The 24,540-nt window shown below is 55.2% G+C and overlaps 1 protein-coding gene across 2 annotated transcripts; it reads left to right on the top strand.

The window, feature by feature from the left end:
- Window positions 1–11,805: 11,805 nt before the first annotated feature.
- On the top strand, window positions 11,806–21,309 carry PHB1 (prohibitin 1). Of its 2 annotated transcripts, none has more exons than XM_004591080.4 (7): window positions 11,806–11,882; window positions 12,865–12,979; window positions 14,954–15,115; window positions 17,505–17,647; window positions 17,807–17,923; window positions 19,688–19,783; window positions 20,955–21,309. In XM_004591080.4, the coding sequence occupies exons 2-7, from the start codon at window positions 12,892–12,894 to the stop codon at window positions 21,165–21,167; spliced, it is 819 nt and encodes a 272-aa protein (XP_004591137.1). In that variant the 5' UTR covers window positions 11,806–11,882; window positions 12,865–12,891; the 3' UTR covers window positions 21,168–21,309. The 2 variants fall into 2 exon arrangements, with proteins under 2 accessions (XP_004591137.1, XP_058532189.1); XM_058676206.1 differs by lacking the exon at window positions 11,806–11,882 and adding an exon at window positions 11,947–11,970.
- Window positions 21,310–24,540: the final 3,231 nt, after the last annotated feature.

The following is a 24,540-nucleotide window of genomic DNA, read 5'->3' as shown; positions in this document are numbered from 1 at the left end:
GACTGCCCAGCAGGGCCTCCCTGGGCCTGGGAAGATATGTTCAGACACAAGGAGGACCTCAGTAGTGGATCAAGGCTGGGGGTCCCCAAGACAGGCACAGAGAGACCCATCTCGGCTTCCAGGTGGCCCAGCACACAGGAAAGAAACACACAAGACTGGAGGCCAGGTCTGTGACTTGAGCCAAAATCCGGGCTGCCTCTTCCATCTAGGTCCCCGCAGCCCACATTGGTGGGCGGCCTGGGGGGACAGGCAGGGTGGGGGTGGGGGAACAGGAAGCTGCCCTGCGCCCTCAGCCATGGACAGCTGTTCTGCGCAGCTGCTGGGGCTCTGGGGGCTGCTGCCTTGGATTTGATTTGACTCAAGCCCCAAAATAGCCTTCTTAGCAGGAAGTGGCCGGCCCCCTCCCCCAGCCTCTCCAGGACACTCCATCCGGGGAGGCTGACTTGACACCTTAGAGGTTCTGTCTTCTCCCCATGCCCCTGTGCTTGCTGCCCCTATCTCTGGGAGCCCTTCTTCTCTCACCCCTTAGCCTACAGCCATTCTCCACTCAGTGCCTTTCCTCCTCCAGGAAGTCTGCCCTGGTCACCCCTCCCCACACGGGGTCTGGCCCAGCTTCTTGCCCACACACGATCTGGAAGCCCTCCTTCCCCCCATACACACAGCAGCCCTGGCCCTGCTCCCTGGGGTCCATGGTGGGGGGGGATAAGAGCTGAGGTCTAGGGCCTGTGGCCAGGCACGGGCGGCGGGCGGTGGAGGACACACAAAGACGCGGGCTGCCCTGGCCTTTGATGAGTAATGGCCATTCCCTGCAGCCACGATTCCACAGCCTTGGCCCCCTGCCCCCTCCCCCCTCCAGCTCCTCAAATAAGACTCGGTTTTGTTCTGAGGACACAATGCGAGAAAATGTCACCCAGGGGGCGCGCCCCTTGGCCCCAGCCCGACAACCGGAGCTCTTAATCACCCGGCCTCCTTCCTCCCTCGGCCTCCCTCCCCAGCAGCTGGCAGGCCCCAGGGCAAGGGGGTCAGGCAGGAGCGGCAAGGGGGGGCGGCGTTAGCACCTTCTGAGGCAGGGGGAAAGGGGGTGTCATTTTGCGCCCTCCTTTCTCTTGATGGCCCCTTCTGGTGCACCAGGAATCTCTCACTCAGTTCTCTTTCCTTTACAAGCTGCCAAGTTCCCCCAAAACCACAGGGGTGGAGAGGAGCTTCCACAGTGCCCAGAAAGTTCTAGAAGGGGCTACAGCTGGCAACTAGGCCAGCAGCTCAACGGGTGCTAGTAAGAAACTAAATAAGGGTGGCAGATAGTGGTGGCGGCTGGAATGTCAAACAAAGGCGATCTGAGATCACCTTTGGGCTGCGACCTGCAGGAAGAAAGAGCTGGTCTGTGATGCTTTGGGGCATCAACGGTCCATGCGAAGGCCCTGTGGTCTGTGGGGTCATTAACTGTCAGCTTGACAACACAACCCCACCCCCACCTCTCCCCATGCACATCCCTTTATCTGCCCCAAATAAATCCAGTCTGAGTAAGAACAGCGTGCTGGGTGTGCAAGGCCAGCCTCCAGGCGTGTTCCTGCCTCCTTTTCCAGCAAGCAATCGGCCCTAAAGTCATTCTACACGGAGCTTCTGGAACTCTCCCTGCTGAGGTCTCTCAGTCCTCCAGCCAACCTAGTCCTCTCTTCCTGGCCCCCCACACCCACCTGCCAGCTTGCGGCTCACCCTGCTGACTTGGCCTCCTGTGCCCACTACAGGCCTGCGGCTGCACTCAGTCTCCCTTGTTGCAGCCTGTGCAGAGCAGACAGAACTATCTTTATGAGACAAAAATCAGATCATGTCACTCCCTGATTTCAAAGCTTCCTGAGACTGTTCATGGCTTTGAGGATAAAACTCAAACTCCTCCCACAGTGACAGGAGGGCAGGGGGAGGCACAGAGGTGGATGCTTATGCCTTGGTCCTGGACATGAGGCAGGGGCCCAAGCCTGGGGTCATAATGGCAATGACCATGATAAGGATGTGGGGTGCCTCTCCCCAGAGTATGAGCTAATCGATTACATTTAGAGAGCTGAAATCCAGCACAGAGAAAAAACATCTGAACCCTTATTGTACTCTGCTAAATCCTCCCCGTCCCAAGTCCCGTCCTCATCCTCCTCTCCTTGTGACGTGTGCTCCAGCAGAAAAGAGGGGGAGATTGCAACACAACCTGCCGTTTTCCCAGCCACGCATGCACAGAACCCCTCAACACCTGCCCCAACTTGCAGTTACCCCTAAAATGCTGCTTAGCTATGGAGGTGCAAAGTCGAACAGGGACTTGTGTTGCAGGTGGAGAGACAGATCAAGGACTGGGAAGTCCTCAACCCGCCCCACCCCACCCCCCACAAGGATACTTAAGCTAAGTCTCCAAGTTCACCCGACAATCAGGGTCCAGATACGTGGCTCAGGGGCTGGCATTTGCAAAGGCCGGAGCCTGACAAAAACATGAGCTGATCAGTTGGTGGGAGCCCAATGGTGTGGATGGGCCAAGGAGCATGCTGGGAAGTGAGCTGGAGATAGGAAGGCAGGGGCAGGACCCTGGATGGACTTGGGAGCCTCGGTAGGACTTCAGATGTGTCTTCAGGCCACAAGGCTCCAGCCAAGGTTTTAAAGCAGAAATGTGCATAATCAGATTTGGGCTTGGACAAGAGCTGTGTGGCAGCAGCGTGTAGAGATGATAGATGAGAGTGAGAACAGACTGGAGTCAGAGAGACCAACTGGTTCCGGAAAGACCCGGCAAGGGCTCAGACAGGGGGTGGGGGCTGCACGGCAGGGAGAAGTGGCTGTGTTCAAGGTCAGTCTGCCTGTACCTTTTGCCATGCAAATATGGGCAGTGGACAAGTAAGAGGCAGGGGGTGATGTCAACACCTGGGCTGCAGGCGTGAGTCATTTTCAGGGTGTGGGAGCCACCTGTAGGATGGGCAGTCTAGGAGGAAGAGCAGCTGGGCTGGCCAGGGTAGCATTTCATCTGCAATAGAGGTGCCTGGGAGCTGGAAATGCAGCATGAGCTGGGGAGGAACGGGGTGGGGGAGGAGATGGGCAGGGGAAAGAGGCCCAGATGATGCGGAGAATGTGGATCCTAGTGGAGGTCCTTCAGGCCCCCTAGGGACTCTGCCTCTCACACCGGAGGAGGAAGTCCAGGCAGGAAACTCTGAAATGGGAACAACTGGTGTGCACCTGCAGGGTCAGCAAGGGCCAAAGTTAAGGAGACAGCACAAGGCTAGGGAGCCATGGACTTCAAACTCCCTGTGGTTATGCCTTAGGAAACACCTGGCTGGCCTGGTCCTACTGTTTCACAATTTAGGGAGCCCAGTAAGGCCCCTGTGGGTGGAAGGACCTTGCCAAAACTATTCCTCAGGTTGCTCCCATCCTCACCGGGAACAGGGATAAACACAGCTTTGCTGTGAGGTCTTACACAACCTCAGTTCCCATAAGGCTGGAGCCCCACTCCTCCCACTACCCTACGAGTCGCAGAGAAGGAGCGGGGCAGGCCTGGAGACCTCGGCCCACTCTCCCTTCCCACCTGCTTGCTGAATGTGCCCTGTCCCTAGAGAGCACCACCCTGTGGTCCACTCAAGACAATGGTTCCCCCTAGCGGTCAGAGGGAACATTGCTGTTGGTCCCTGGAGCACGGACAGAGGGAGGGGCGGGTCAGTGCCTCCTGACCCAAACTGAGTGGGCTTGGGTCCAGCTGCAGCCACGGACAAGCACTCCCCCTGGCTAAGGAAAACACATGCTCTCGCCGACGTTGAGAGCTGACCTCCAATGCGTGCCACGGCTAGGGCAGACTTTAGGGCAGCTGGCTGGTGTGAGGGTGCCAGCGGCTGGAGTGTACCCACATCCCCACTGGTGGCTTCCAGTCTAGCACTCCTGCACAGGCAGAGCTGCAGAACTGCAGGTTAGTTTTCTTGGGGTCCTACACAGTAGTGCGCAGCTGCTGCAGCGCAAAACACACCCCTGTGTAGTCATCCGAGGAACCCTAAAGTTGCCCCTCCCCCAGCCACATACCCCAAGGTCTTTGAACCTTCCAGTGTCAGCTCTTCCTGTAAAACAAGTCCAGCTTACACGGTGTGGCTGGCAACAGACCTCTCAAGTCTGAGAACAGCATCTGTTAGGGCGTATACTTGGCCCCCACCCCTCTTGGCTCCACCTTCTGGACCCATACCCTCCCTTCCTGCCCCTTCCACCTTAGAGGGCAGAGGGTCCTCCGTGCCATCCATAGTGCACCTGTCCCTTCCTGTGTGGTCTTCCAGCAGCGGAAGGTACTGGCTTACTTAGCAATTGTGTGGGCAAGGACAATGGGCCACCTTCTGTGACTGCACCCTTCTTTTCTGCATTGAAAAGTTACCTGTATGGGGCACCCCTGGGGGAGTGTCCCTTCACTCGCGACTGCAGCCCAGAGGAAGGAAGCCTGTGTGACGAGGGCCCCCACCCTGAGGACAGATTGGGGAAGCCAGAGTCAGCAGCCTGCAGCAGCACCGGCCTTGGGATGCTCTCGGGGCCATTTTGGCTTGTTATTTTGTTGTTACAGAGAGGAGAGACAGAGAGAGATCTTCCATTCACTGGTCCACTTGCCAAATGGCTGCAAGTGCTGGAGCTGAGCTGATCTGAAATCAGGAGCTTCTTTAGGATCTCCCAAGAGAGTTCAGAGTCCCAAGGCCTTGCAGGCATTCTGTACTGCTTTCTCATGCCATAGTCAAGGAGCTTGTGGGAAGCAGAGCAGCTGGGACTTGAGTCAGCACCCACACGGGATGTCAGCACTTCAGACAGAGGATTAGCTTGCTGAGCCACAGCTCCAGCCCCTTGGGGACACTTACAGAACATGAGGGACAGATTCTGTCACCTCCGTGTTCCAGGCGAGGAAATGGGGTTGAGCATGCTGCTCATGTTCACAGAACTGGCTAGAGTGACACAGCCAGCACCTAGCTAAGGTCTCCTGGTTTTGGAGTTCAATGTTGCCTGCCTTCCCACAGTCTGGGACGTTGGATAATGACCTTGGGCTCGGCCATCTTGCAAGGAGACGGGGGCTGGCTCAGACACAGGGTCCACTGTCCTCCTCCCAACAGTCATCACGTGACAGGCATCAGATTCTGAAGGCCAGGAGATCCTGGCAGTCATGGCATGTCACATCCCCCTGAATACTGGCACCAGCACTTGTGCCAGGCACAGAGCAGCCAGGCAGTAACAGTGCAGAAGGAAGGAAGGTGGCAACATGCACATGGCCCTGGCCATGGCCAGACCCCACCCTCAAGGTCAGGAACCTGGGATGACGAGTCACCAACCTGCCCCCCACAACACTGACTCTGTGTGTGTTGGACGGTGGGGGAAGGGGAGTAGAACGGTGTGACCCAAGTACCCTGGGAACTGGGGCCAGGAAGGAGGGCTGGCCCTGTAGAAGTTACAGTTCTGCCACTGCCAGCTTCCCTCCCTGCAACTCCAGCCAGAGCCTCCATGGGCTTAACCTGCCTGCAAGTAGCTAGCAAGGAAGCCATGCCAACGTGGGCTGCAGGGAGCTGTCCTCCCTGCTCAGGGAGCAGGACAGAAGGTACATGTGCGGAGTTGGAATTTGGGGCTAAACCAAGAAGCGGTACACTCGCCTAGCGCAGCGTTCCCAGGGTGTAGCTTGGTGTCTGCCATAGAGACACTATGTGTGCAATGAATAAGCAAAAAGGAGATTATACCCATCCAGGTGGTAGGCATTTGGCACAGGGGTCAGGACACCAGCACCCCATATCTTTGTTCCAAGGTTCATGTCATGTCTGCACTTCTGATCCAGCCTCCTGGTATCGCGAATTCTGAGAGGCAGGTAAGGGCTCAGACACGTGGGTTTCTGGCACTTACATGGCAGATCTGAATTGAGGTCCAGGCTTGCTTCAGCCTGGCCCAGTTCTGGTTGTTGTGGGCATTTGAGAATGAATAGACAGAAAATCTCTGGCTCTTTCTGCTTTCAAATAAGGTAAATGGAAAAAAGGGGGCTGGTGCTATGGTGTATTAGGCTATGCCTCCGCCTGCAGCATTGCATCCCCTGTGATGCTCCTGGCTTTGGACTGACCCAGCTCTTTTTCTGTGCGTATGTATGTGTCTCCTTTTCACTCTAGAACTCGGCCTTTCAGATAAAAATAAATAATAAGTGAACTTTTTCAAAAGAGTCCTGGGGGCCCGGCGCAGTGGCCTATTGGCTAAAGTCCTCGCCTTGAACGAGCCGGGATCCCATGTGGGCACCAGTTCTAATCCCAGCAGCTCCACTTCCCATCCAGCTCCCTGCTTGTGACTTGGGAAAGCAGTCGAGGATGGCCCAAAGCCTTGGGACCCTGCACCCATGTAGGAGACCTGGAAAAGGTTCCTGGCTCCTGGCTCCTGGCTTCGGATCGGCACAGTACCGGCCGTTGCGGTCACTTAGGGAGTGAATCATCAGACGGAGGATCTTTCTATCTCTCCTCCTCTCTGTATATCTGACTTTGCAATAAAAATAAATAAATCCTTAAAAAAAAAGAATCCTGGAACTATTGTCTTTGAAAAACACTTTTTTTTAAGAAAGACATTTAATTTACTTGAAAGTCAGAGTTACAGAGAGAGAGAGAATGATCTTCCACCTGCTGGTTCGCTCCCCAAATGGCCACAATGGTCAAAGCTGAGCCAGTCTAAAGCCAGGAGCTTCCTCTGGGTCTGCCACGTGGGTGCAGAGGCCCAAGGACTTGAACCATCCTCTACTGCCACTGCTCTACTAGGCCAGCTCATGCTGCCTGTCCCCTGCCTCTCATCCTGGCCTGACTCACTTGGGAGTATCTGCAGTGCCTAGCACGGCCTCAGCACAAGCCCCAAACAGTAAGATAAGTCAACAGGGTCCTGGCTCCTGGAGTGTGGACACAGAGGCTGAGCCACAGGTGACCTCGGGGGTGGGAGGGTGCGAGTTGGGAGGGGGATACAAGGCACTTGCAGATTTCGCCCCAGTAAGCAAGAGTAAGCGGCAGACAGAGGTGGGTTGTCAACAGCCCTGGCAGGGGACAGCCAGGCCGCCCAGGGAGGGAGGCTCAGCTCTTCCTCACCCCTGGAGACCCCCCATCCTATCGCTCCTGCCTCACTCCCTTCTTTTCCTCCCTGGCCACCAGAAATCAGAGCCCCAGTGACACACTGCGCCACTCTCCCCCAATCAGGACCAACCTCCTCCAGGGCCCCTGTGAGTGGCAACCACTGGTGGCTGCCACGCTGCCCATGACACCTGTGACTTGCTGCGGCCTCTGTGGCACCTCTGCAGCAGTGGCTGGGGACCTGCCATGTAGTCCCCTTCCTCCCCTTCCTTACAGATCGCAGGTTTCCCCTCCTGCCTCAGGACCCCCTGTTCTTTGGCTCAGAAGCTAAGCTCCCCATGAAACGGCTGGGATCAAAATCGGCTTCCTGACCCTGTCTCCTGCTCTTTTAGCTTCCAGTTCCTTGATGCCCTCTAATCAGAAATCCTTCCTTACAAAAAAAAAAATTATTTACATGAAAGGCAGTTACAGAGAGAACTTCCATCCACTGATTCACTCCTCAAATTACCTCAATGGCCAGGGCTGGGCCAGGCTGAAGTTAGAAGCTGGCGCACACCAGTCCACTCATGTGGATGCAGGGGTCCAAGCAGTTAGGGCAGCTTCTGCTGTTTTTACCAGGCATATAATATGGGAGCTGGATGGGAACTAGAGCAGCTGGGACTCGGATTGTTGTTCAGACAGGATTCTGGCATTGCAGGCAATAGTTTAAAATGCTTTGTGACAGCACATGCCTTGAATGTTCAATTTTGTCTTGAATTTTTAATCCCCATCAGTTTTTAATGATTTCAATAATTCGCTCAGTGCCTTTTTTTAAAAAAAAAAGATTTATTTATTTTTATTGGAAAGGCAGATATATACAGAGAGAAGGAGAGATAAAGATCTGTCCACTGCCTCACCCCCCTTCCAAGTGGCCACAGGAGCCAGAGCTGAGCTGATCCAAAGCCAGGAGCCAGAGGCTTCCGGGTTTCCCACAGGGTGCAGGGTCCCAAGGCTTTGGGCCGTCCTCTACTGTTTTCCCAGGCCACAGGCAGGGAGCAGGATGGGAAGTGGAGCATTCAGGACATGAACCGGCAAGGATATGGGATCCCAGTGGATGCATGGTGAGGATTTAGAATTTAGCTACTAAGCCATTGTGCCAGGCCCTCGGTGCCTTTTTGAGGCACATAAAGCCAAAAGTAGTTCCATGGTCATACCACTCTCTCTCCTGAGTGGATAGCAGAGTTTTTCCAGACTACTGACCCACAATAATGCAACAGACTGAGTGAGGCCTGAAAATGCCTGCCGACTGTGTGGCTTTGCTCTGTGGAAGAAATGTCATCCCCATGATGGCCAGGCAACCTTGACCTGTCCACCAGGAAAGCTGTCACGTGACCGTTTCTCATTGCCTCCCTGGTCACCGCTGGGAACTGCCACACTACTGAGTAGCCACATGCCCTGGGTCCCTTTGCCACAGTGTGTCTCATCATCTGTGCTGCAGACGGTCGGCCCCTTTGTGTCCGTGTGAACTCGCTGGGAGAGGGCTCTCTTGCTGTCACGCCGCTTGCGTTGACCTGTTCTTCCCTTCATGCCCTTCTGAGCAGTAACCTGCCTGACTCCAGGAGGGGCTTACTGGCCCCTGCCCAGCCACAGCTGCCAGGCCTGCTCTGCCACGTTCACATGCTGTTCCTTTTGTGCCCATCTCATCCATCCAACCCCTTCCAACCCTTTAGATCCTCCTCATCTACTGTCTCCTTACAGACCAGTGTGTCCAAAACAAACTCTTGCAGCAGACCCTGCTGGCTTCAACCTTCCCACCCATTCTCCTGGCTAACAAGAACCCGTGCCTGGACTTGCTGAGACATTCAGGCCACCATCTCAGGTCCTTCCCTGCCCCAGCAGCTGCTTGATTCATTGAGGGACAGTGAGTCATTGAGGGGATGGCATAGTCAGCTTTTGGTTACTCAATGAGATTCCTAAAGGCAACTAACTTTATAAAGAGACAAGACTTACGTAGCTCACGGCTTTGGAGATTCAGGTTGAGATGAGATGGCCTGTGGACGCGGAATCTGGTGAGGGGATCAAGGATGGCAGGGGTGTAGCAGGGGCTGGGGGAGGGCTTTATGGTGATCCAGGAAGCAGAGAGGGTGGTTGAGCCTAAAGGTCAAGCTTTTAGAACAACCCTATGCATAAAACTACACCCAGTGGCCTGAGACCCTCAGACTAGGCACCTGTTCTCAACATCACATTTAGGTGAAGTACCCATACACTGGTATCATCGACTCGTTTGGGGTCAGGAGCCACATCTGGTTCAGACCATAGATGGAAACATCCAGCTGGTTCTTTTGGGACTTTTTTACTTCATTTTGAGAAAGGGATCCTGAAACGTGACATGCCCTTGTCCTGCCTTCTGGCCTCTGGCCATTGCCAAGGTCTGGAGAGCACGGAGCCAGTGGTTTGGCTCCCACTCAGTGTCTGCTTCACCACCATCTGCCCAATGTCTTTGATGACATCCCATGTGGATGACGTGTGGGACCTGGTAGGCAGGTCTTCAATATTTTATTTAATTTACCACCCCAACCACACTGGCACTGATCTGGGGTAGGAAGGAAGCTTTTACCAAGACGTAGATCACGCCCAGTCCCTCCCACTGCTGAGTTAACTGCGGGCCACGGTATCAGACAGAACTGCCACTTCTCAGCTGTTTAATTAGCCCATATTTCAGTCCTGAAGTCCTGAGTTCATGTCCAGGCTTCCTGTGAGGGAGTGACTGTGAGCAAGCCATGTAATCTCTGAACCTCAATATGCTCAATCCCCCAAACACGGAAGAATGGATTGTAAGTGACATACAGATTTGGGGGTGTCTCTCCCTCCCTCAAGGGTACCCTGTCTCCCGGCCCTCTCCCAGGAGGTACTTTCTGCTTCTCTCTTCCCTCCACACTCTCCTGTTCACTTTGCCAATAAGACTTCTGTCTGCAACTGAAAAACAAAATTACAGATTTTAAAACTACACACCATAACACAGAAATGGGTTACTGTTAATATCTTCAATCTCTATGACACTGACCTTGAATTTGAGATGAATAATTCGGAGGCTACTCTTGCAGAACCCTAGGGAAAGTCCACCCCCTCTTTTCTGGCCACAGCAAGCCCCTCTCAACATCCTTCATCACTGACCCATGTAATGCCTCCTGAGCACCTGCAGTGTGCCCAAGGCTGCTCCATACACGGAGAATGGCTCAGTGAACACGTGCATAAAATGTCTAGCCCCCAGACTCTTGCAGTTGGTTAGGGGAAGTTCCTTTCACCGAAACAATACAGCCATGGATACTTCTGGCATCAGACTGTGCCAATTGGGGACAATTAAAGCAGACACAGAGGAGAGAAATACAGGAAAAGAAACTTAAGGCCTCTGAACATGCACACATCATGTGCTAACAGCACAAAACCTGAATCCAATCACAAGGAGCCATCAGGCAAGCCTCAAACGAGAAACAGCCTACTTTTTTTTTTTTTTAATGTAATAAAAGACAAAAGAAAAGACAATAATAATAAAAGACAATAATAATAAAAGACAAAAGAAAACTCATGAGAGGCTTCAGGTTAAAAGAGACCAAACAGAGCCTGGCACCATGGCCTAGCGGCTAAAGTCCTGACTTAGAACGCGCCAGAATGGCATATGGGCGCCAGTTCTAATCCCAGCTGCTCCACTTCCCATCAGTTCCCTGCTTGTGGCCTGGGAAAGCAGTCTTGAGGACGGCCCAAAGCCTTGGGACCCTGCACCCACGTGGGAGACCTGGAAGAGGTTCCTAGTTTCCGGCTTCGGATTGGCACAGCACCGACTGTTGCACTCACTTGGACGGAAGATCTTCCTCTGTCTCTCCTCTCTGTATATCTGACTTTGTAATAAAAAATAAATCAATCTTAAAAAAAGAGAGAGAGATACCAAACAATTGAGAAGTAAATACAGAACTTCATTTTAAACCACATTTCAAGAGCGGGAGGGGAGCACCAGAAAATTCCTTATCAGATCAACTGACCTGATTGGAACGTAGATGGTGGATGATACTTAACTCACATGAAAGGAAAGTCCTTTTCAGAAAACACAAGGTTCCCCTCCAGAGTGGGAGGGGTGAAAGGGCCCCTTCCCTTTGGAAGAGGAAGGGGGACAGACTGTCAGCAATGGGTGAATTTCACAAAGACCACACTTCTATCGTCCGCACTCTTCTTGCAACTTTTCCAAATAAAACTTCTTTTTTTCAGTTACGTCCAGGATACTTGGCCTCTAAGCTGAGCCCCTTTGCGCACTTGCTGCCTGACCGGGCCGTTCCCCTCCACTGTCGCCCTCCGTTCTCTGGCCTGTCCAAGTTTCTCCGAAGAAGCTGGCCCTGGGCTTCCCTCAAGATTGCCCAGTTCACCGCTTATTTCACAACTCTCTAGTCCTCTCTCATCAGCGATAAGCCCGTCCCTATAGGGCCAGCGTCTCCCAGGGTCCCCGCATTCCTCTTCGGCTTGCGTCCAACCTCAGTACAGAACAAGCACGTGCTTTTATTCCCAAAGAACTACAACTCCCAAAAGGCCGTGCGGAAAAATCTTCCGCCATTCTTTCCAAAGAGAGGAGATTTTCCTGCGCGGGCCAACGACTGCATGGCCTTTCGGGAATTGTAGTTCACTCGCGAAGGACTGCGGAGTTGATGCGCTACCATAAACTACACTTCCCAGAACTCATAGTGTGCTTCCTCGCCAATCGGCGGCGCGGATCTTGGAAGGAGGGTGGGGAGAAGGCGGAGCGGTCTGGCGCACGCGCGGTAGGTACGGCTGGGGAAATTCATGTGGAGGTCAGAGTGGAAACAGGTGAGAACGCAGGAGAGCGTTTGAGCTGTATTCCTGGCCGGGCCCGTAACCCTCCCCTGCCTTCCCGCGCGCACCTTGCTGCAGAGGGGTGCGTGCATAGGTCTGCTTTGCAGGAGGAGGGACAGAGACTGAGCCGGGCTTGTGCAGAGTAATGAAGGTTGTACGTGGTGGAGGAGGCGGGGGGGCGGGACAGCGTGAGGAATAATCCAGAAGCTGTTAGAAGTGAGGAGCCCGGGACTGTGGGGGGAGAGTTAAGTGCCTGTGAGGCGGGAGACCCGGCTGGTCCCGAGCGGGCCGGAGCCGAGGGCGACGCCGGGGCGGGGCTTGGGCAAGGTGAGCCTGGAGCGGCCCCGGGGAGGCCCGCGGCCGTTCTTGGCGCCGTCCCTGGCCGGGCAGCTGGGCAGTCTCCGCCCTGTTAGTCCCGCTGTTGTCCGGGTTCTAGAATGCTCCGTGCCTCCTGCTTCTGCAGCAGCAGCAGCAGGTTCTCCTGCCTGGGTGATGTTGGGGCGCCATGGCGAGTTTGGGGGTCCTCGCGTGGCCTCGGTGTGTCTCCATTCCCTCATCCGTGCAGTCATGGCCCAGGGAAATCATCAGCCTGACAGAAACATTAGCTGTTACTGTGACTGTTTGTGGCCAGCACCACCAGCCACTTGACCAAAGTACATCCCACACAGGAGCAGATAAGGGGGCTCACCCTGTTTGTCCAGGAGATGGGAGGGGATTTAGAGCAGCGCCGGTCCCTCTGAGGCTCAGACCCCCTGCCCGTTCCCACTGTGAAGCCCAGTGCCCCCAGGCTCCTAGCAGATGAAATCAGGGAGGGAAGCAGTGCGTGGCCCGTGGCCCCTGTGGCATCCTTCAACGGGGGTGTGGGGCTCACGGGAGTGGGGGAAAAGGGGGAGTCGGCTTCAGAAGTGCCTGTTGGACCTCGAAGAGGGTTTTCTGCAGGGTGGTGGCTCACTTTGTTTTCTGTTTACCCCCTTAGGTGTGAGTGGGTCCAACAGAAAGAACCATGGCCGCCAAAGTGTTTGAGTCCATTGGCAAGTTTGGCCTGGCCTTGGCGGTGGCCGGAGGTGTAGTGAACTCCGCCTTGTATAACGGTGAGTCCCCAAGAGTGGAACTAGAAGATCAGGATCTATCTGCATAGCTCCATGGCCCGCTTTTCTTTTGTTTTTTAAAAAGATTTATTTATTTTGGACCTGGCATGGTAGTCTAGTGGCTAAAGTCCTCGCCTTGCATCCCCTGGGATCTCATATGGGCACTGCTTTGTGTCCCAGCTGCTCCACTTCCCATCCAGCTTCCTGCTTGTGGCCTGGGAAAGCAGTCGAGGAAGGCCCAAAGCCTTGGGACCCTGCACCCGCATGGGAGACCCAGAAGAAGCTCCTGGTTCTTGACTGTGGATTGGCTCAGCTTTGGCCAACACGCCACTTGGCGAGTGAACCAGCAGATGGAAGATCTTTCTGTATATATCTTCTTTTCCAATAAAAATAAATACATTTTTTAAAAACACAGATTTATGGAGAGAAGGAGAGACAAAAAGATTTTCCTTTTGCTGGTTCATTCCCCAAGTGGCCGAGTGGCCAGAGCTGAACTGATCTGAAGCCTGGAGCCTCTTCCGGGTCTCCCATGCGGGTGTAGGTCCCAAGGCTTTGGGCCGTCCTCCACCAGTTTCCTAGGCTGTAAGGATGGATCTGGATGGGAAGTGGAGCAGCTGGAACACAAACAAGTGCCTGTATAGGATGCCAGGGCTTGGAGGTGGAGGGTTAGCTAGTTGAGCTAATGCACTATCCCCACATCCTGACCCTCTCGATGCTGACTGTTGCCAGACTATGTGAGAGGCCCAGAGAGCTATGTGGTTGTGGTGCTGGGCGGACCACTGTGCTTTCGGACTCCTTCCTACCCTGCAGCTGGTTGGCTGCTCCAGGGGCTGACTTCCACAGGGTGAAGTTGTGTTCTCCAGTGCTGCCTCAGGCTGCCAAGAAGCCCCTGGCAGCCGAGGCAGTTCCCACGTCACCCTCTGCCTGTATGGGGGCCGTACCCTGGGTGTAAGACTAGAGCTCTGAGTGACTCTGCTGAGGTTGGATGGCTCCAGAGAATGTATTTCTCTTTCTAGAATGTATTCAGAAGAGAGTGAGAGCGGAGTTCCCATGCACTGGTCACTCCCTGAATACCTGACTCTTCCGTGGCTAGGACTAGGCCAAGCCAAACCCAGGGGCAGGAACTCAAACCAGATCTCCCAGAGGGTGATGTGGTTGCAGCCACCTGTGCTGTCATCTGCTCTCTCTCCCAGGGTCTGCAGGCCAGGAGGTTGGGGCTGGGAGCAGGAACGGATACCCTCCCTGGGGTCTGGTGGGAGACCTGGGAGTCTCCACTGTTGTCTTAGCCCAGCGACCAGCCCAGAAAACACCAGCCTTTCCTTGATCATCTCTAAGGAGTGTGGCAGGGGGTCATGCCACCTTGTCTTCATGCTGATATGTGGCCTTCAGCAGGTTGCTTCTCCCTCCCTGAGGCCTCATTGTCTGATTGGTCAAGCAGTGGGATGGAGCAGGTGTGTCGCCATGGCAGAGCAGCAGCAGAGTGCTAGGCCAGTGTGTGGCTCCCAGAGGAAGTTCTGGTTGATGATGTTCAGAGAAGCAGGGCCAGCTGGCACAGAAGGACGGTGTGATCCACAATTGCACAGTTGCTGCTGTCGCTGGGTGTCCCTCTGAGGCAGCAGGTCGGCTCTGCACCTACCTGGAGCTTTAAGGAGGCTGCACTGGGAGGAAGGAGGGACCCTTCCAAATCTATGCTTGCCATGGTGACGGTGCTGCTCCTGAGGACCATGGTGGGAGTGGAGCATGGCCTGTGATCATGGTGAGGGCCTTGCTGGGGCTTCATGAATTTCAGGGAGCAATTGCTCATAAGCATAGATGTGAGTTTGGGGTGAGATAGAGCCTGAGGAAATCAAGGCTGAGGTGTGGAGGGAGAAAGGCCCTCTGCTGACTGGAAGTTGAGGAATGTGGCAACATAGCACCGAAAGTAATCATTTCAGTGACAAGTGAGCAGCTTTCTGACCTGCCTGTCTTCCTTCCTAGTGGATGCCGGGCACAGGGCCGTGATCTTTGACCGGTTCCGTGGCGTGCAGGACATGGTGGTGGGGGAAGGGACCCACTTTCTCATCCCATGGGTGCAGAAGCCAATCATCTTCGACTGCCGCTCGCGCCCACGGAACGTGCCAGTCATCACTGGCAGCAAAGGTGGGTGAGTGCAGCCCGGGTGTTTGGGGCAGGAGCCACAGACTTCTGCTGGCCCCCAGCAGCATCTTTGGGAGCTGGCAAAGCTAAGAGACTGGACTGGGCAGCAAAAAAACTCTGGGGAGCTTCATGTCGTTTCTCAGAGAGACGCCTGCGTGGGCTGCATACATGGCCAGCAGGGCATACATGAGCAAATAGACAAAGGTCCTGAAAACCGCAAGAGGATCTGCTTTTTCTTTCTGTTTTTTTTTTTTTTTTTTTTTTTTTGAAGTCGATTTATTTTTATGTGAAAGGCAGATTTACTGAGACCAAGATCTTCCATCTGCTGGTTCACTCTGCAAATGGCATCAGCAGGGGCCCAAGGATCTGGCCATCCTCCTCTGCTGCTTTCCCAGATCATAAGCAGGAAGCTGGATGGGAAGTGGAGCAGCCAGGACTCAAAAAAAGCAGCACCCTTGGGCCTGGCAGCGTGGCCTAGCGGCTGAAAGTCCTTGCCTTGAACGCGCTGGGATCCCATATGAGCGCCGGTTCTAATCCCAGCTGCTCCACTTCCCATCCAGCTCCCTGCTTGTGGCCTGGGAAAGCAGTTGAGGACGGCCCAAATCCTTGGGACCCTGCACCCACGTGGGAGACCCAGAAGAGGTTCCTGGCTCCTGGCTTCGTATTGGCACAGCACCGGCCGTTCCGGTCACTTGGGGAGTGAATCCTCGGATGGAAGATCTTCCTCTCTGTCTCTCCTCTCTGTTTATCTGACTTTGTAATAAAAATAAATAAATCTTTTAAAAAAAAAAAAAGCAGCACCACATGGGATACAAGCACTACAGGCGATGTTTAACTTACCACACCAGCGTGCCAATCCCAGGGGAACTGAAGTGTGCAGTTGCGGTCAGGCCCTGCTCCACCCCTCCACACACCTTCGCCCTGCCACCCATGCAGTTGTCCCACAGGCTGAGGCCATGGCTTAAGGTGCCTGAGATGCCCCACTGGGCTTCCAGTCAGAGCCAGATGTGACTCTGCCATCATACTCTTCTCCCTCCCACCGTGGAGGTGTGCAGGCAACCCGTGCTGGGGCAAATGGGCCTCAGAGTGGCGAGGACTTTCTCGGAGTCCTTAGTGAAGCGGCCAAGCGGATGTTAGCTTCCTGCACCTGGGCCAGGCCTTGCGCTGCGGTGGGAGGGGGTGGCAGTCGATGGCTAAAACAGCCTCTGGCAGCTCAGTCCAGCTCTGAAGGTGGCCATGTGAACAAGCCATTACAGTTGTGTTGGGGAAGAGCAGGGCCAAGGTCGTGTGGAGTGTGGGAGCACAGAAGAGAGCAGTGAACTCCCACGGGAGCCGGGAAAGCTTCTGCCAGGAAATGACGCATGCCAGGACTAGGAGAATGGGAGGCGCGTGGGGCAGGGAAAAGGGGAGATGGGTTCTGCAGCCCCCACCTGCCCAGCCTCTCCTGTCCTGGCTTGGTACACTTACTGTCTGCTGTTCTGGCAGATCCAGGGTGGTGGCGAGGGGGGAAACTGGAACTTGAAAGCCTGCTTCCCCCCCACTTCCTCATCGGGACTTCTGGCTATCCTGTTTTGTAATTATTTTGTAAGGCTACGTTGTATGCCGATTTCTACAAGGTGGTGACAGGAATCACTCCAGAGACCTGGAGCTCAAATGTCCCTGTTTCCCCTCATTTCCTGGTGCTGGGTTCAGGACCTTGTCATTGATTTTGACAGGCGAGTCGAGTTGTCTAGAGGAAGGTCTGGGGCTGTCGCTCCAGGCCACAGCTTCCCTACCTTCCCTCAGAGACCCTGTCCCAGAGCCCCTGGCACACAGAGAATACCCGGATGGACGCTGTAGCATCCCTCAAGCTGGCAGGCAGGGAGCAGCGCTGTACTTCCAATATCTGTTCTCACGACATGCCTTCACTGTCCCCACTGCCACCCACCAGGAAGTGAGCTCAAGCTGGGTAAAGCTCAGCGAGGCCACATGGTAGTCAGCTGCCATGCGACAACTGTCGGGGAGCGGAATTCAGGGCTGTTATTTCTGCTGGATCACACTGGCCTCTGTGGGACCAGCTCCTTGGTCATCATGGGCACCGGGCCGTGGAAACACCGCCCCCTAGCCTTCCTGGCCATGGGCTTAAAACATGCCATGTTCAGACAAACATTGCATGTCACCTGTAACTTATTACTTGAGGGGACATCTGGGACATTCCCCCCTTGAAGAAGCTCCTGACTGCAGGAGACTCAGCCAAGGACTCCGGGCATCCCCTCCTGGTGCCTCCTGGGATCCCAGCGTCACACGCTGGCTCAGAAACGGCAGCAAGCGGACGGCAGGAGAGGGTGTGGAAGCCACACGCTGCGCCAGGGCGCTCTCTCACCCCGGTGTCTGTCATCCCCCGCCCTGGCAGATCTACAGAACGTCAACATCACCCTGCGCATCCTCTTCCGGCCCGTGGCCAGCCAGCTGCCACGCATCTTCACCAGCATCGGCGAGGACTATGACGAGCGCGTGCTGCCATCCATCACCACGGAGATCCTCAAGTCTGTGGTGGTGAGTGCTCTGAGCCCCCGCACAGCCCCACACCACAGCAAGGGGCAGCTGGTGGGGTGGGGTGGCTCACCATGTGGCAGGCAGCTCCCAGGCCCACTCCTGCTCTGCCACTGATCTGACTGAACTTCCTCTGCCCCGCTTCTCCCCCCGCCAAACCAGGCGCGCTTTGACGCCGGCGAGCTCATCACGCAGAGAGAGCTGGTCTCCAGGCAGGTGAGCGATGACCTCACGGAGCGGGCAGCCACCTTCGGCCTCATCCTGGATGACGTGTCCTTGGTGAGAGGTTGGGGGGTTCCTGAGGGAGGGAGGTGGGACTGAGCAGGGTACACAGGCATCTCACTTCATTTCTGGGCATGCACTGTTTGGTGCTCCTTCCGTTCCTAGGGGAGACTTGGAAACAGGGACTCGGGGCTGTGAGGCTGTCTGCTGCTGAGGGCATGCACATTTGTCATACCCAGGAGCCACAACATGGTCCCCAGCCACTAAGCTAAACACCCCAATTAAGAGTGGCATCTTGTGAACTCTAGTGGGCATGGGAAAAACCTGCGTGCTGTGGAGACTCAGGCCCTGCTGGAGGGAGGATGGGGTCCCCCTAACTCAGACCTCCCAAGCTGGCCATGACTCTAGTGAAAGGTGATAGGGTGCCAGTGAATGGGCCTGTTCCCCAGGGCCTGCTGTGTGAGTGGAGAGGAGAGGCATGAGCATTTCAGGGCCTGGGGTCATGTTTCTGGGTTCTGTGGCAGAGTTCAGTTGGGGTGATGTGTTGGTGTCAGAGTTAGGGGGCATTGTTTCCTGTTCTGAGGATGGCTAGGGAAAGGCTGCACCTGCACACCTGTGTAAACAGACCTGACCGGATAAAAGGCCTGTGGGCTCCCCCTGCTGGCCGTGTGCCAGGCTGCAGCCCCATTGGCTCCCACTGTAAAGCACCCCCACCTCTCCCCTGGTTTTATCTGGTGAACCCAACAACCACCTAGTTAAGACCCAATATCAGGCTTGGCGTTTTGCTGGACTCTGACCATACGCTCTGTCCAGGGTACATGTGGGCTGACCACAGGAAACACCGGCTAGAGGTGGGAGAACACCCTGAGAGCTACCAAGGAATTGGCCTTTTAGCAAGGTGCTGTGTTCCTTAATTGTGTCTGGCTTGTCACCTCTCAGGGTCATGTTCTCTGACCCACATGGTGAACAGGAGTGCAGGATTGCAAGTCAGGACTCGGTGTCAGAGGAGGGTCCAGGACAAGTTGGAGACAGCTTCTATTTTCTTCTTAATAGCAAAGATTGGGGGCGGAGGAGGTAGAGCAGGAAATGAAACAAATAATTTGATTGCTAAACCCTACAATGTAGATCTGGAGTTGAGTGATGTGGCTGGTGGCTACATGTCACAAGCCCTGGGCCCTGTCCCCATTTTGGGCACTGTCCTTAGGACCTCCTGTTTTGTGGGACTACAGAAGGGCGGAGCGTCATCAGCCCTCCCCCATTCCACACACACACACCAGTGACTGTCCCTGCCTTGTGTCTTAAACCATTCACCAGATCCCTCGCTGCCTGGGAGGCCTGGGGTTTGAGCCCCACCTTCTCCTGTCCTGTTCCTGTAGCCAGGTGTGGGCTGGAGAACGCATAAGTGGCTCCTAATGCCTGGGAACTGGCTGCATCCCCCGCTCTCAGGGGCTCGACTTTCCCTCTGGCCTCCCTAGGGTCTCTGAACAGGGCATCAAAGGAGCACTAGTCAGTTGGGGGGGCCCAGAACCTTCAGGGAGGGGTCAGTGGAGTGGAGCTATCTGGGTGGCCCTGGGCCCTGGGCACAAAGGTCCAGGTGCCATTTTCCTCCCTGAGGTCTGCACCCTCGGGGTGACAGAGGATGTGCCCAGGCTTCTGGGGCATAAACCCCACCTGGGCTTCAACGTGTCCTGGCCTCAGGCGAGCCTCCAGCTGTTAGAGCCATCCCCGGGCCCCTTCCTGCCAGCGGCCTCCAGGCCTCCCGGCAGCAGCCCTGTCGAAGCAATTACACCGCCTGCTCTTGTGCTCACACGCTCCCTTTAGACGCATCTGACCTTCGGGAAGGAGTTCACAGAAGCTGTGGAAGCCAAGCAGGTGGCTCAGCAGGAGGCCGAGCGGGCCAGATTCGTGGTGGAGAAGGTGAGTGTTCGACCAGATGGCCGCGGCCCCTCCTGCTGGCCTCCCTGGCTCGGCCTCCTGGTTGCTGGGTGGCCTGGAACATCATCTCCCCTTCCGGGACCCCAGGGCCTGCAATTGGTTCCAGAGGCTTTGGGGCGAGTCAGGGACAGGTGAAGTTAGAGTTTCTAAATCACGGAAGGATTTTTTTTTTCCCTTTGCTTCCCAGAGATCAAAAAACATTCCTCTAAATAAAAATCTTTCTCTGGGAGTATTTTCAACTCAAGTGAGAGAAGTCGTTTGTAACCGTGGCTGCATAGTGAAAGCTGATGGCAGACGTGAGATCAAACGCCACGATGGATGTGCTGTCAGCGCTGGGTTCTCTGGAGCACTAAATCCGTCCAGATGTCTGGGAGTGTAATGGGACCCCAGGTGTCTGCAGCACAGCCCGGCCTTCCCAGCCTTGGTGAAGGGGCAGTCGCTCTTCCCACCCCCTGCATCCCTGGTGCCTCACCCCTGCTGTGGTCCTTGGGATCAAGGTGTAACGGAAAGATGAGCTTCTCCAGGAGGGGAGGCGCTAGGGAAGGCAGGCACCTGCTCTGCTTGGTGCTGGTGGCCGGTCCCAGTCCAGTCCCATGCTCAGGCATGTCTGGCAACCCCTAGAACCTTTGCGAACCCCACTCCTTCAGGATTGTGTGCCGATTGCAGACAGGCTGTTTGCCAGGTCTTCCTCTCACATCCTGAAGGTTGCGCTTTGCAGATAGAGGTCATTCTGTAGATGCTGGTAGAGTGAGTCGAGACCTCATTCGCAGGTGCCCAGTCGGGCTGCCAGGGGAGTCAGAGCCACCTGCCACTCTGCCCAGTGCCACTGCCTTAGGGGGAAGTTGTTTTGAATTGGGGTCTGAGGATGGATGGGATGGATGGGGTCTGCCACCCTTTTCCTCCCTGGGTCCTCCTGGCTCCAAGGGACTGGCTAGATTAGACTGGTGGTGGTGCCAGTGAGGCCTTTGGAATAAGACCAAGCAGTTTGCTGCCAGCTGTAGCAACGTGCAGAGGAGTGGGTGGGTGCCTGGTGCATTAGCCTGGTTGGGAGCTGGGAGTGGGGACAGCTTCTCAGCCTTGCTGCAGGAGCGGGTGTAGCCTGACCCGGGTACCCGAAGGACCCACCTCAGCTTCACTCCACCTCCACCCCCAGGCCGAGCAGCAGAAGAAGGCGGCCATCATTTCTGCTGAAGGTGACTCCAAGGCCGCCGAGCTGATCGCCAACTCTCTGGCCTCAGCGGGCGACGGCCTGATTGAACTGCGCAAGCTGGAGGCGGCGGAGGACATCGCATACCAGCTCTCGCGCTCCCGGAACATCACCTACCTGCCGGCCGGCCAGTCTGTGCTCCTGCAGCTGCCCCAGTGAGACCCATTTCCCTCGGGCCAAGCAGGCATGGCCCCGGCCGCTCTGAACACTCAGCACCTGCCTTCTGCCACACCCCAGAAATCACTGTGACATTTCATGATTGGCTTAAAGAGGAGGAAATAAAGTAGAATCAGATCTCGAATCACTTCATCCAGTGAAGCTCTTGCTTGTTCTCCCTTCACTGACCTAGTACCCGCCTCCCCATCAAGAACCGCCATGTTCCTGCACACACTGGCTCCGGGGGGCACCTGTGGGAGCGCCAGCTGGGCACTGTCCATTGGCAGGAGAAAGGCAGGACAGTGTGCATGATGGCCTGAGGAAAGACGTGTGCATGGGTGTGTGTGGCCTCAGCCCTGCCGTTCTGTGTGGGTGGGAGGGATAGCGGTGCGCAGAGTGCAGAAGGGAGAGGGAGTTTGTCCAGCAGTTCCCATGCAGACGCAGCTGGAGAGGTGTGGGGGAAGGGGGTGGAGAGGAAGTGATCTGTCTCTTGCCATAAGGCTGATCCCCTTCAACCGTGGCCCACAGAGGCAGGTGTTTCGAACAGCATAGGGACCAGGGGACTCCCCTACGGAGGTGGGTGGGCCTGGTAGTGTGTGTCCTCTCAGGGCCCAGAAACCACCGGGGTGGACTTGGAGAGTGGAGCAGAGGCCTGGAGCAAGATGAGAGGCCTGTCAAAGACTTCCTCTTCGGTCCCCCTAGAATGCCCAGTGGGATAGTCCAGCTTGAAGGATTGCATCCTGCCAGCTCTGCATGTGCCTGCCAAGTACATGGGTGTGCTATATCCCAGCTTCTCATTCAGAGCTCAGCCTGCACTGTGAAGGAAACACATGTGGAAGTCGCTCTCAGTAGCTACCTAGGCTGCCCCACTCCAGGCTTGCTCAGTTTGTGTGGACGTGAGAGCAGGACGGGGTGTCCTGGCCATTGGAGCAGGGTCTCTAGCACGGCAAGGTGCAGACACCCCTAGCCAGGCATGAGCCAGGCCAGGGTGGTGGAGGCCATAGTCTTCCCTGTGTGCCTGCTAGGCAGTGGACCTCCTGCCCGCTAAGGTGGCAATACTTTGGCGTACACCAAGGGGTGCAGGTGCTGCAAACGCATGTGTCACAAAGCCTTGTCTGCTAACTTGATTTTCCTCCACGTGAGATAGCCTGGTGCTCTGGCTGGGCTTGTATTGACAGACTTGGGAATTGGAGAGGACTTGGCATTTGACAAGTTCATGCAGTTTGGATTCTGGGGAGGGAAGTAGATAGTGCTGAGAAAGTCACAGCGTGTGCCCCCCCGTATGTCCTCAGAAGCAAAAATAATTTTTATTTGAAGGAGATGCAACGAATTTTTGTTTTAGAGATTTACTTATTGAAAAGGCAGGTCAGATTTTACGTAGAGAAGGAAAGTCAGATTTTCTACCTGCTGGTTCACTCCCCAAGTGGCCGCATTGACGGAAGCTGAGCCAATCTGAAGCCAGGAGCCAGGAACCTCTTCCGGGTCTGTATCCCACATGGATACAGGGTCCCAAGGATTTGGGCCATCCTCGACTGCTTTCCCAGGCCACAAGCAGGGAGCTGGAGGGAAGTGAAGCAGTTGGGACACAAAGCAGCTCCCATGTGGGATACCAGTGCTTGGAAGGTGGTGAGGATTTAGCCATTGTGTCTATTGTGCCTGACCTGAGAGAGATCTTTTTTTTTTAAGATTTATTTTTATTACAAAATCAGATATATAGAGAGGAAGATCTTCCATCTGATGATTCACTCCCCAAGTGACCGCAATGGCCGGTGCTGTGTCGATCTGGAGCCAGGAGCCAGGAACTTCTTTCAGGTCTCCCACGCGGGTGCAGTGTCCCAAAGCTTTGGGCCATCTTCGACTGCTTTCTCAGGTCACAAGCAGGGAGCTAGATGGGAATTGGAGCTGCCGGGATTAGAACCGGCGCCCATATGGGATCCTGGGGCGTTCAAGGCGAGGACTTCGCCGCTAGGCCACGCGGCCAGGCCCGAGAGAGATCTTCTATCTGCTCGTTTACTCCCAAAATGGCTGAACTGGCTAGAGCTGGAAGGCTTGGAATTTGGCAACCAGGAACTTATGGGGCTCCATGCAGGTGCAGGGACCCAAGGACTTAGACTGTCTTCCACTGCTTTCCCAGACAAGTGAAGCAGCTGGGACACAAACTGGTGCCCATGTGGAATGCAGATTCTGCAGACAGAGGATTAGCTTACTGTGCTACCACACCAGCTCCAAACTCTGTCCTTTGAAATCCTGCACTCACTACCTCTCCAGAGGAATATTTAGAAGGCTGTTAGGGGCTACTTGAGTTGTACTCTGCCTTCTTCCTCCAGAGGGTGGGGCCAGCGGTCAGCTGTGAAATCAGGGGACTTAACACTCAGCCTGCGTGCACTTGGGGCTCCAGTTCTCCCTAGCCATAATTCCACATTCCCTGCAAGGTCTCAGGACAGGGGTCTGGTCCCTTCACTCTTTGCTGCACACAGCAGGGGTGTGCGCCCTGCCCTGCCCTGCCCCTCCTGGTGCACCCCAGACTTCAGGTGACGCTTTGAGCTTCTGGAGGCTGCTGATGGAGAGTGCCAGGGCTCACAAGCACCTCGAACAGCGAAGCAGGACAAGGGGGATCCTCAAGTTCCTAGCCAGCCCCCTTGCTTCAGCTGCCTCTCTCCCTGCTCTTCGTTGCTTTGGGCAGGAGCTCCTCTCTTCTCCCAACTGTGCCTCCTGTACTGGGTCTCTTCTCCCAGGTGTCTGGCAGGGAGCTCAGAGCTGCTTTGGGCAGTTGCTGCTTCCTTCAGGCCCCAGGTTGGTCTAGGCCTTCTGCTGGCTGTGCTGTCACCCTCCCTGTCACAGGTATACATTTCAGAATAGCCATTTGATGTTAGCCCTCATTGTTTGAAGAGTGATGGATGTAAGAGTCTCATAATTAAAATGTTCCCAGGGCCGCCACAATGACTCAACAGGCTAATCTAATCTTCCACTTTCAAGTGCCAGCATCCCATAGAGACACTGGTTTGTGTCTCAGCTCCTCCACTTTTGATTCAGCTATCTGCTGATGGACTGGAAAAGCAGCAGAGGATGGCCCAAGTCCTTGGGCACCTGTGCCTCTATGGGAGATCCAGAGGAAGCTCCTGGCTCCAAATCAGCTCAGTGCAGTGTGTGTGTGTGTGTTTCTAACCTGAACAGTTTCTTGATGGCTACTACAGAGATACTATGGCCCAAGCCTAGTTTCAGGCAGTCACCTCCTTTCTGGAACATTCCAGGGCTGCTAATGACTCTAGCCCCAGAGGCCCACCCCATGGGCTCTAGGTTTCTGCAGAAGCTCTGCCCAGGATCATCAGCAGCCTGCAACGTTCTGAGCTTCCTCTCAAAGACGGGCCCTGGCCTG

This window comes from Ochotona princeps, chromosome 17, assembly GCF_030435755.1.
Source record: "Ochotona princeps isolate mOchPri1 chromosome 17, mOchPri1.hap1, whole genome shotgun sequence".
In the NCBI taxonomy this organism is placed as follows: Eukaryota; Metazoa; Chordata; class Mammalia; order Lagomorpha; family Ochotonidae; genus Ochotona; species Ochotona princeps.
This window is presented reverse-complemented; position numbering and strand designations above follow the sequence as displayed.

Bases quoted from the DNA above. Each gene is read 5' to 3' on its own strand.
- PHB1 (XM_004591080.4), top strand. From the start codon at position 12,892: ATGGCCGCCAAAGTGTTTGAGTCCATTGGCAAGTTTGGCCTGGCCTTG. The intron at 15,116-17,504 runs GTGGGTGAGTGC...CCGCCCTGGCAG, and splicing joins AGTCATCACTGGCAGCAAAG to ATCTACAGAACGTCAACATC. The intron at 17,648-17,806 runs GTGAGTGCTCTG...CCGCCAAACCAG, and splicing joins AGATCCTCAAGTCTGTGGTG to GCGCGCTTTGACGCCGGCGA.